This window comes from Artemia franciscana, chromosome 14 (assembly GCF_032884065.1).
Source record: "Artemia franciscana chromosome 14, ASM3288406v1, whole genome shotgun sequence".
Classification (NCBI taxonomy): Eukaryota; Metazoa; Arthropoda; class Branchiopoda; order Anostraca; family Artemiidae; genus Artemia; species Artemia franciscana.
In genome coordinates this window covers 39,944,202-39,956,693 of record NC_088876.1, presented here as the reverse complement: position 1 = coordinate 39,956,693, position 12,492 = coordinate 39,944,202, and the positions used below count along the sequence as shown (strand labels likewise).

At 36.3% G+C, this 12,492-nt stretch overlaps 1 protein-coding gene across 2 annotated transcripts in view; it reads right to left on the bottom strand.

The window, feature by feature from the left end:
- Nucleotides 1-12,492, bottom strand: part of LOC136035703 (DNA polymerase zeta catalytic subunit-like) — a 133,810-nt gene that overhangs the window by 73,121 nt on the left and 48,197 nt on the right. For both annotated transcript variants that reach the window (XR_010619499.1, XM_065717649.1), the window contains exon 8: nt 5,688-5,853. Coding sequence is in view for 1 of the 2 variants with exons in the window: in XM_065717649.1 (XP_065573721.1) it covers nt 5,688-5,853 (166 nt within the window). In the remaining variant the exon portion in view is untranslated. The remainder of the gene's footprint in view (nt 1-5,687; nt 5,854-12,492) is intronic.

The following is a 12,492-nucleotide window of genomic DNA, read 5'->3' as shown; positions in this document are numbered from 1 at the left end:
ATTATTAGTAATAATATATAGATTAGTTCTCTTCTGTTATTTCATTGCATTATCTTCCTTTTTGTTTGTATGATGCAACTGCAGGTCTTTATCGCTAGTAACTTAAGAAAAGTTGAGAAGATGGGCGTGTAAGTGAACCACCGTGTATCTGAACCTCTTGCAACTGAACCATCGTGAAACTAAACCCCGTGCACTGAACCCCCATGTAACTTAACCCCAGTAGAACTGCACCCCATGCAACTGAACCATCGTACAACTCAAGCCCCCTTTAACTGACCCCTGTGCAACTCAGCCCCATTAGTTGAATCCTTGTTTAACTGAAAAAGGCCGTCCTAGCCGAGTGGATTGGCAGACTGGATTTAGGATCCTATGTCCGAGAGGGCGAGGGTTCGAATCCTAGTTTGCCCAATTATTTGGTTTAGGACGGGGGTCAGTGGCGTGACTCTGTAAGCTCAGCTCTGAATGGGTACCTGGGGAAATCTGGGGAAGGTAAACAGGATGGGTGTGCAAAAGCACAGGATGGTTGGCCCCCAGCCCCCCATTGCATTTCCTGGCTGAAGGGCCAAGAAACGGAGATCAACACCGCCGGTAGGTAGGGACTGTAAATTCCAATGCTGTATTCTTTACCTTTACCCTTTTCCGTTTAACTGAACCCCCCGTTCAACTAAACTTTCGTGTAACTGAACCCTCGTGCAGCTAAACCACCGTACTCGGTTTTTCAGTATATCATTGGGTAAAATACAAATTAGAATCTTTACATGCTCAACCTTGTTGGATTTGTTTGTTTTTTCAAGTCATGGCATAAAAGCCTGTCAAGATGATTCACAAAAAAGCTCTATTTCTTGTCACAAAGACAAAGAAAATCAAATTTCACAAACCATTAAAGCCGGATCTATTCCTCCTTTTCTTATGTCTGTTTATGTTTTGTGTTTCCACCCTGTCACTGTTGGAAAATCCCCCCCCAAAACAAAACCCTCTCCTCGTGGAAAATACCCACGACCACCTCTCCCGCAGCTTGTTGGTTTCCAGTCACTTTTGACTTATAAAAACAACTAGAACCCTGCATTTCTAGTCGAATTTCTGACCAGAAACCTCCCTAGAAATCAACAGGGATTAAATATCAATTTCACATTTTGATGTTTGTTAGTTTTTTTGCCCCCACCCAGCTAAAAGAATTAACCCCCCCAAACAAAAGTTTTGGACTTGGATAGGTCCCTGGGAATTTTATGTCAATTTCTACCGCCACCTTCCCCTCGTTTCTCCCTTAAAACTAATTATGCTTTTATCTGAAGGCTCATTGAGAGTTGGGACGTTTTGGTATGAAAATGAGCCGTTTCAGGTATCCCCCTCCCTCTCTACCTACAAAACAATCATAGAAAACCCCATTGTAGAGTTTTATAGCACTTATATGCAAATGTTTGGAATTGTAAAACAACAAGATATTTACCTTAGACAGTGAAATTTGTATAGACCTCAAAAATATTTTGGATAGTTTGGGAGGGAGGAAGATGCCTTAAAGAGGGCATTTTCACACCAAAACATCTCCACTCTCATTGAGCCTTCAGGTAAATACAGAATTAGTTCCTAGAAAGAGAAAAAAGGAGAGTGGAGGTAGAAATTGATGTGTAATCCCCAGGGCCGTATTCAGGGCTTTTGTTTGGATGGGGGTACAATATTTTCTCCGGGGGAGGAAGACAAAAAACTTTAAGAAACACATCGAAAATGTGTAAGTGATATTTAAACCCTCTTGATTTCTACGAATATGTCTGGTCTACGCTGTTATTATGAAAGTAAATATCAATATTAAACCTCAAAACGAGCAGAATTTATTCTGTATAGGCGGGGGACTGCCCTTCCCTCAGCCTTACCTCCGCCTCATGGTCATATAAACTTTGGAGGATGCTCTTTCAATCAAAAATTGAGAGTTCTAGTTCTTTTTTAAGTCAAAATTGATTGAAACCAACCAGCTGATGGGTGGGGGGGATTTTCCACGGAAGTATTTTTAACGAGAGGATATTTTCAGGGAGAGGGATGTTATCCGGGGCACGGGTGGGTAAACGCCTAAGCCTGTAGACAGTGAAATGTTGAAGGGAACCCCAATAACAGGCATGAAAAGGAGAAATAAATCTGGCTTTAATGGTTTGTGACGTCTGATTTTCTTCATTGAAACAAAAAACTCAACTTTTTTATGTATGTTCTTGACAGGCATTTATATCATACCTGTAAAAAGCAAACAATTCCAACAAGGTTGAACAAGTAAAGATTCTAACATGTGTTTTACCCTATGATATGGGATCGTACTTGTAGAATACTGAAAAACTGAGTAAGGTAGTTCAGTTGCACAAGAGTTCAGTTACACGAGGATTCAGTTGGACAATGGCTCAGTTACATGGGAGTTCAGTTGCAAGAGGGTTCAGTTGCTTCGAATTCAGTTACACGGTGGTTCAGTTGCAATTGACTTCAGTTACACGAGGATTCAGTTGGACAATGGTTCAGTTACATGGGAGTTCAGTTGCAAGAGGGTTCAGTTGCTTCGAATTTAGTTACACGGTGGTTCAGTTGCAATTGAGTTCAGTTACACGAGGATTCAGTTGGACAATGGTTCAGTTACATGGGAGTTCAGTTGCAAGAGGGTTCAGTTGCTTCGAATTCAGTTACACGGTGGTTCAGTTGTAATTGAGTTCAGTTACACGAGGATTCAGTTGGACAATGGTTCAGTTACATGGGAGTTCAGTTGCAAGAGGGTTCAGTTGCTTCGAATTCAGTTACACGGTGGTTCAGTTGCAATTGAGTTCAGTTACTCGAGGATTCAGTTGGACAATGGTTCAGATACATGGGAGTTCAGTTGCAAGAGAGTTCAGTTGCTTTGAATTCAGTTACACGGTGGTTCAGTTGCAATTGAGTTCAGTTACACGAGGATTCAGTTGGACAATGGTTCAGTTACATGGGAGTCCAGTTGCAAGAGGGTTCAGTTGCTTCGAATTCAGTTACACGGTGGTTCAGTTGCAATTGAGTTCAGTTACACGAGGATTCAGTTGGACAATGGTTCAGTTACATGGGAGTTCAGTTGCAAGAGAGTTCAGTTGCTTCGAATTCAGTTACACGAGGATTCAGTTGGACAATGGTTCAGTTACATGGGAGTTCAGTTGCAAGAGAGTTCAGTTGCTTCGAATTCAGTTACACGGTGGTTCAGTTGCAATTGAGTTCAGTTACACGAGGATCCAGTTGGACAATGGTTCAGTTACATGGGAGTCCAGTTGCAAGAGGGTTCAGTTGCTTCGAATTCAGTTACACGGTGGTTCAGTTGCAATTGAGTTGAGAAGGTTGCAATGGATAGAAGAATTCGTATAAAATTTTCGACAAAGTGGTCCTAGAATTTCGCAAGAGTTCTCATTCTAACGGAAATGAAAAGTTCTAGTGCCCTTTTTAAGTGACCAAAAAAATTGGAGAGTATCTAGGCCCCCTCCCACGCTCATTTTTTTCCCAAAGTCAACGGATCAAAATTTTGAGATAGCCATTTTGTTCAGCATAGTCGAAAACCATAATAACTATGTATTTGGGGATGATTTACTCCCCCACAATCCCTGGGGGAGGGGCTGCAAGTTACAAACTTTGACCAGTGTTTACATATAGCAATGGTTATTGGGAAGTGTACAGACGTTTTCAGGGGGATTTTATTTTGTTTGGGGGGCGGGGCTGAGGGGAGGGGGCTATGTTGGAGGATCTTTCCTTGGAGGAATCTGTCATGGGGGGAAGAAAAATTCAAGGAAAAGGGCGCATGATTTTATAGCATTATTATAAGAAAACAATGAAAAATAAACATGAAAACATTTTTTCAAATGAAAGGAAGGAGTAGCATTGAAACTTAAAACGAACAGAGATTATTACGCATATGAGGGGTTCTAAAAATACTTTAGCATAAAGAGCGAGGTATTTAGGAGGAGATAAATACCTCGCTCTTTATGCTAAAGTATTTTTAGTAATTTCAACTATTTATTCTACGGCCTTTCTGATTCAGGGGTCATTCTTAAAGAATTGGGCTAAAACTTAAGATTTAGTGAAAAGAGCGAGGTATTAACGAGGATACAAACCCCCTTGTATACATAATAAAAATATAAGATTATGAAAGTTTGTTACGTAAGTTGCTAATTTATAAGTTACGTATATTTTTTACTAATAAAAACGTTCGTTAAAAATTAAAAGTTCTAGTTGCCTTTTTAAGCAACCGAAAAATTGGAGGGCAACTAGGCCTCCTTCTCCACCCCTTATTTCTCAAAATCGTCTGATTAAAATTAAGAGAAAGCCATTTAGCCAAAAAAAGGATTAATATACAAATTTCATTTTAATAATTTATGTGCAGAGAGCCAAAACCAAACATGCATTAATTCAAAAACGTTCAGAAATTAAATAAAAAAAAAACTAATTTTTTTAGCTGAAAGTAAGGAGCGACATTAAAACTTAAAACGAACAGAAATTACTCCGTATATAAAATGGGTTGTCCCCTCCGCAATCCCTCGCTCTTTACGCTAAAGTTTGACTCTTTGCCACAATTCTACTTTTTAAAACAATTAAAAGCTTTAGCGTAAAGAGCGAGGGATTGCGGAGGGGACAACCCATTTCATATACGGAGTAATTTCTGTTCGTTTTAAGTTTTAATGTCGCTCCTTACTTTCAGCTAAAAAAATTAGTTTTTTTTATTTAATTTGATTAAGAGAGGTTGAAGAAGACCTGCTGAATTGAAAAAATGTGTTATTTACTTCTGAGAGTTTGAGGAAATCGTGCTAAATTAAAAAAATCGTTATTTAATTTGGAAGGTTAAGGAAATCGTGTGAGATTGAATAAAAAAATCGTTATTTTCTTCTAAGAGGTTGAGAAAGTTGTGCTGGATTGAAGGAATCATTATTTAATTTGCGAGGTTAAAGAAACCGTGTGAGATGAATAAAACAAAATCATTATTTACTTCAGAGAGTATGAGGAAAGCATGCTGTATTTAAAAATTTTTTTTATTTACTTAAGGGAGAGTTATTTAATTACTAAAGGTCGTTATTTATCTCATCAATCAGGCTTTATCAGAGAGATACCAAAAATAAATGGACTTTGGGACTTTGAATATCTGAAATTCTAGAATAATTTGAAATTCTATATAATCCCCAACTTATCCATAGATATAGCAACTGAAAACTGTTTTTTTTTTTTTTTTTTTTATGTGAAGGAATTACCAAAATAGCTTTCCCATTCGGGTTCCTGTCTTTCTTTGTGCATAGCAGTATTGTCAACGTTAGGTCTCTTGCTAAGGCTCTTCAATTAGTCTGGAAATTTTTTTTTATCTAGTTCTAGGCCAATTACCAGATTACTATTACAAGTACTAGGGAATTACCAGAATAACTTTCCCATTCGGGTTCCTGTCTTTCTTTGTACATAGCAGTATTGTCAACGTTAGGTCTCTTGCTAGGCTCTTCAATTAGTCTGGAAATTCTTTTATCTAGTTCTAGGCCAATTACCAACTTACTATTACAATTACTACGGGATTACCAGAATAGCTTTCCCATTAGGGTTCCTGTCTTTCTTTGTACATAGCAGTATTGTCAACGTTAGGTCTCTTGCTAGGCTCTTTAATTAGTCTGGAAATTTTTTTATCTAGTTCTATGCCAATTACCAGATTACTATTACAATTACTAGGGAATTACCAGAATAGCTTTCCCATTCGGGTTCCTGTCTTTCATTGTGCATAGCAGTATTTTCAACGTTGGGTCTCTTGCTAGGCTCTTCCGATAGTCTGGAAAATTTTTTATCTAGTTCTAGGCCAAGTATTTTCCCTCTTTGTAGTATATATCCCCAGCTTAGCATTTCGATCTAAAACAAAAGAATAAAAGAGTCCATCATTAAAATTACATGATTCTAGCTTAGGATTATGGAAAAGTAAAAAACTTTGTTGCTAAAAAAAACTGAAAAAATTTTTCGTAGTAATAATATTACTAACCATTAGTAAATTAAAATTAATCCACAGAATATGCTCTATGAAATTTTTTTATACAGTTTAAAGGTCAAGTATTTCCCCCCTTTGTAATATATATCCCTAGCTTAGCTTTTCGGTCTAAAATAGAAAAATAACAGTATTCCATCATTAAAATTACAAGATTTCAGCTTAGGGTGATGGAAAGTAAAAAAAACTTTTCAGGAAGAAACAACCTGAAAAAAATAAGTCACAGTAACTTTATTATAATAAATAATATTACTAATCATTATTAAACTGAAATTAATTAACAAAATAGGCGTTATTAAATTATTAACTTTTTTATCCAGTTTTAGGCCAAGCATTTCCCCCATTTTGTAATATATATCCCCAGCTTAGCATTTCGATCTAAAACAGAAGAAAAAAAGGGTTCCGTCATCAAAATTACATGATTCTAGCTTAGGATTATGGAAAGTAAAAAAAAAACTTTGTTGCTAAAAAAAACTGAAAAAATGAGTCGTAGTAATAATATTACTAGCCATTAGTAAATTAAAAGTAATCCACAGAATATGCATTATGGAATTAAAAAAAAAATTATACAGTTTAAAGGCCAAGTATTTCCCCCCTTTTGTAATATATATCCCCAGCTGAGCATTTCGGTCTGAAATACAAGAATAACAGTATTCCATCATTAAAATTATATGACTTCAGCTTAGTATTATGGAAAGTAAAAAAAAAAAACTTTCTCACAAATGAGAGATCCGGGAATGTTAACCATTTTCTCTCTATATGCTTTTTTGGATTTTCTGTTACATTAATATATCGAAGTTCCATCCACCAGCCCCACCCAAAGTCAAATCCTACAAGCGTTTCTATCCATGATCATAATTGGTTGAGAATGCCCGAAACCCCACAAGGACTGACACACAAATAAATATTGTTCGAACAACCCAGGTTACTGTGATGGTGAGCATATTACAGGATACTCCATCACACACTAATTTAAATTGATTGTTGTTAAGGTAAGTTAAAATGACAATGACCTGAAAAATTCATGTTCTCCCAATTCGGGTTACTACTAAGGCAGATAAAATTTTGAGCCTGGCACAAAAGTCTACGTTACAATCGAGAAGAGCAAATTAAATGTTGTAAATAAGAACAAGCCATCTTTTACTTTATTCTATACACAATTTTACTTTTTACTTTATTCAACTTTTACTTATTCAATTACTTTACTTCATTCTACAACAATTTTACTTCATCCTAGTGTTGTTAAGGCAAGTCAAAGGAATACTAAACCGAAAAAGCTATTTCAAAATACAGAAGCTACGTCCCCATTCCTTTGAATTTTTCCTCTTTTTCACATTTGAACTAACTGATAAAATCTAAATTAGTCATTAATTAAGACTTAATGTCAAACTATAACATCAAGTTAAAAATGAAGACTTGACAAAGTAAAAATTTCAGCAACAAATCGACAAAAATTATCTACTTTACAACAAAACAATGACTAAAGTCAAATTTACTGAAATTTTTATTCTTGGCACATCTTCTATATCTATCATTTAACATTACAGTTTGCAATTGTAACAATTAAATCAACAATTGCAATTAAGCATTTTTAAATTCACTATACAAAGTAACAAAAACAAATTTCATTATATCAAATCAATATAGAATAAATATTAAAAAAAATATCATACAGGAATAAAGGGTTACTATAAAAGACTTATCTATATTATTAGAAACACCCTCAACCACTGTATTGGCTTACTCACAAAGGATATTAAGTAATCCTCTCTTGAGTTTTTTTTTTTTTTATTTAATCCATATAAAAGGGGAAAGAACACAAACCTTCTTAATTCCTGATTTAATACAAAACCAGTTGCTAACCTCATTTCCTGCCTTAACCGTAGCAGTGTTATTCTCGTACATAGCACTAATCGCTTTAATGTATTTGTCTGGTATTGACTACTCCCTCTCAATTTATTAACATGCCAGTACAATATTTTACTATTATGGCGTCTAGCGGCATCTTCGAGATCCTCAGCAATTTTATCCATGGCCTCCAGTTCACATCTCCTTATTTAATATTTTAATACTTTCTTCACTTTCTTTACATTCCATATGATCTTTAATTATTTTCATATAATATATCCCTCAGATAATTAATGTGCAAGCCCCTTCTCCTCTCTACTAAACATAAAGCTTTTTCACTAATATTTCTAGTGGCAGTCCTAAGTTTCTTCCCTAAGACACTATCAGCGACTTCACAAATTGTTTCTCTAAAATTATTCCAACCACCTTCCATATTGTCAAATTTTAAACTCTCGCGTTTAGCATTCAACTGTTCCTGGAAAGTTTCCCTAAATGTTTCATCCCGGAGGCTACCAGCATCATAACGTCCCGAGAGGTAATTACCCTTCCGAAATTTCAGCTAAAAATTGGCCCTAGACGCTCCTAGATGGTGATCTTTACTTTTAACATCAATAACAACACTCGTATATACCCTAGTATCTTATATTGATCCTGCCAGTCTTTGGTTTACTATAAATAATCAATAAAGTTTGCTATTTTACCATCACGTGAATCCCATATTAACTTATGGGTCATTTTATGACCAAACAACGTATGAATTATAACTAAATTGTAATACCTGCAAAATTGCAAAAATCTGTAGCCACCGCTGTTTTCTTTTCTTACATCAAATTTACCTAAGCTAGGATACCATCTATCCCTATTTCTACCGACCTGGGCATTAAAATTTCCCAGTAAAATCACCATATTTCTACTTAGGACCCTGTCTAAGAAAAATCCTTCTGAGTCACTAGTATCTCTGTCAACCGGTTCTACAGGGGCGTATACTACTATAGCTGATACCCTGAACTTTTTAGTCATAAAATGAGCAATTAGCATTCTTTTATTAATACCTTCCCAGCCTAAACAAGACTTAGCAGCTTCCTTATTTATCATGAGCCCTACTCCCTGTCTACGTACCCCAGTTTTCCTGCCTGAGTAAACAAATTCTATGTCACCTAATTTCATGCTTCCTGCCCCTGGGATATGAGTTTCTGAAACTCCTAACAAGTTCAGTTCAAATCGTCTGAATTCGTCAGTCAAAATGCCGATACGATAGTCATTTTTAACCGTCGTTACATTTGAAGTTTCAATTTCATTTTCTTTAAATTATCGAAATTATGTTGGCCTCTGGAAAAGCAATGATCCTGGATATCAGTGCAGGGCGGGGGTCAACGTATCTTCTAAAGTCTACACTGAAGCGCTAAAGCCGGCTTAGAACCGGACAGAAAGAGGTCCCTGGGACCTCCATTATGAACAGAAGCTTTGTGCAATCCTGGGCGCCCCTTGGCCACAACAAGGTCTTCAGCACTTGGCGATGTTCTTCTATCGACAAGAGTCGAAATGCTGCACAGACAGTCTCAAGCCTATTACCTCCAATTCATTATATATTCATGCCTACAAATATTATGCTACTATGGGGAGGCAACCCATAGTAGATAAATTAGCTAAGAAGAGGTTTTTCAGCCCAAAAATGCCCGTCAAAACAAATCAACCCCAGAAGAATTATCGATTGATCAGAATCATGTGCGAATGCTGTGTCGTTTTCTAGGCTATAATTTCCTCGAGGGGCGCCACTACTCAAGTGAGAATAGAGTTAACCGCAAGGCCCCCAGTCTTGCAGATACCCCAAAAGGGTCGAGGCAGCCCTTTACAGGGGTCGTTATCCACAGATCTGGAATTTACGCCCTGCCACATTTGCCCTCATATAGAGGATCCTAACACGATGGTGTTCTGCGTCACCATACAATTTAACTTATAACAGGGAGAAGGCTTGTAACTCAAGAGACGTGTGTGCACGCGGCTAGGCCCTGTTAAGTGTACATTTGAGGGGCATTCTTCTCCTCTACCTGTATTTATGGCCCCTGACAAGGGTGCCAAGGTTTCTATTATGGATCCCCAGGGACAAGGTCCCCCCTTGGTCCGTACATCCTATGGAGGTACCCTATATATCTGTAAGGCACTCCCCCACCGCCACCTGAGGAAACGCTTAGCGGCCATGGGGAGGCCCCCTAAAGAGCAGCAGACTCATGAAGCCTTTTTTTCTTTTTTTGAATAGAGGAAATCATAAGAATATCGACGACACCACTCCCAGCTTCTCTGTTTTTATGTAAAAAAAAAACCCTAAAAATTACGTCTTCGACACTCCCGCAACCCCCTCCACTTAAAAAAAATCAGCAGACTCATAAAGCAGGTTTTTTTTTTCTTTACTTCTTTGAATAGAGGAAATCACAAAAATTTCGTCGACACCACTCCAATCTTCTCTTTATGTAAAAAAAGCTAAAAATAACGTCGTCGACACCCCCGAAACCTCCCCCACTAAAAAAAAAACATTCAATTAGCTGCCCGGTTCTTTGAAATCTGTCTTTTACTATTCCAAAGAGTCCGTCTCTTACTATTCCAAAGTTTGTAATCGGGGCTAATTCTGAGGCTAAGATTAAGAAATATAGTTTTACTTTTTTGGACGGAAGATCTGTTTTGCAAAATTAATTCTAGCTCTCTTAGGGAATACCAAACCTGGTGCAGTCATGTATTTTTACCAAGGTTTTCGGTCTAGCAACAAAAATTGGGCACATCATCAAAATATCACGTCTTCCTCCAAATGTAATGGTACACATCATCTTCGGCAACCTGCTGTTGATTAGCAGTGCAACTTGAAACAATGAAATATTCACTATTTATTTTTGTGTTTTGTATATTCAGAACAAATAGGCATCCATCTCGATGATATATTAGGACATCGAAGTGAGGTTGTGAAGAGATAGACTTGGATGGGGCGAAAACTAAATTCGACGAGGAGGCAGGTATGATCGGCACCACATTAGGTGATGTCAAAGGCACCCTTGGAACTGGTCTTAGCGAGTTTGCTGATTCTTTTGAGGACATAATAGACGATATCAAAAATTTTTGAAAACCAGATGTACCACGGGCGGGAAATCCAGAACCTCAGCAAAGTTCAAATGGAGACACTGATACTAGAAAAAAGAGAATAACAGACTCGAAGGAGACTCGATAAGGTATCTCGAACATTAGACATCTCTGAGTATCTATCCCCATGGTTAAGAAGGTCAGAAGTTATTCGTCTAGAAAACAGTCCATCAAATTCCCAATGGCTTTAATTTGCTCTAATTCATGTTACAGATACTTTATTAAATGATTTGGAAACCTTGAGTTAAATTATGATGTTTAAACCGTTGATTTCAACGGTTTGAACATCGTTGATTTCAACGGTTTGAATATCATTGATTTCAAACCGTTTTGAAACCGTAGAAAGTTCTTAGAAATATCGGAACAAATTTTCCTAATTCCACAATTCAAAAAAAGAATTTTCCAAAATCTAGGGGCAGATTCACCTTTGCCCCATGTAATTTCAACAATTATTTCAAATGTCACAGCCATGGGATACTAAAAAGGTTTAGCTTCTTGATTTTGAAACATTTAAGATCTGATTTTTCAAAAATTTTACAACACTTCAATCAGGCCAAAGATCGGCACTGGTTACACTAGCTCTAATTTCAACGATAGAGAATCAAGTTAGTAAAGACAAATAAATATAAGAGCCAGTACAAGGAATAAAAACCTGTACCATAAAATAATTGGATCTCAAATCCTCCACGCTCAGAGGAGATTATATATATATATATATATATATATATATATATATATATATATATATATATATATATATATATATATATATATAAGGCTAAGGTATATGGCTAAGATCTAATTTTTCAAAAATTTTACAACACTTCAATCAGGCCAAAGATCGGCACTGGTTATACTAGCTCCAATTTCAAGAAAAGAGAATCATGTTAGCAATGACAAATAAATATAAGAGTCAGTACAAGGAATAAAAACCTATACCATAAAATAATTGGATCTTAAATCCTCCACGCTAAGAGGGGATTATATATAAATATATATATATATATATATATGGGCTGGAAAAGAAGTGCCTTGAACAATCTTTAGAGCTATACGGCTAAGATTTTGGCAAACTCAAGTTTGCCTCTTGGAAAAAAAAACATCCAAAACATTCTCGCGTTAGAATCAAGCAACTAATTAATAAAAAATATAAATTAAATAACAAATTAAAATAAATTAAATTAAGTAAATTAAAATAAATAAGTTCATAAATTAAAATAGGCTGGGTTGAATAGTTGCCAATAAATTATAGATTTTGTAAATACAAAAAAGTCTATCACCTTTATTCATAACGACCATAAAGAATGCCTAAGATGAATTTACCCTCAATTTGATTTCAACCTAAAACCCATGCATTTCCATACAAATGGGGGAAGGGCCTGATATTACAGAGATAGCATTTAAACTGTATGTTTTTTTTACAACACAAAAAAAATTTCCCTCGAGGTTTTCTTAGTTAGGGGAGGAGAATAAATACTCCATATTGTAAAACCCATCCTAAACCAAATCTGGCTCTTTGCATTAACTTTAAATTA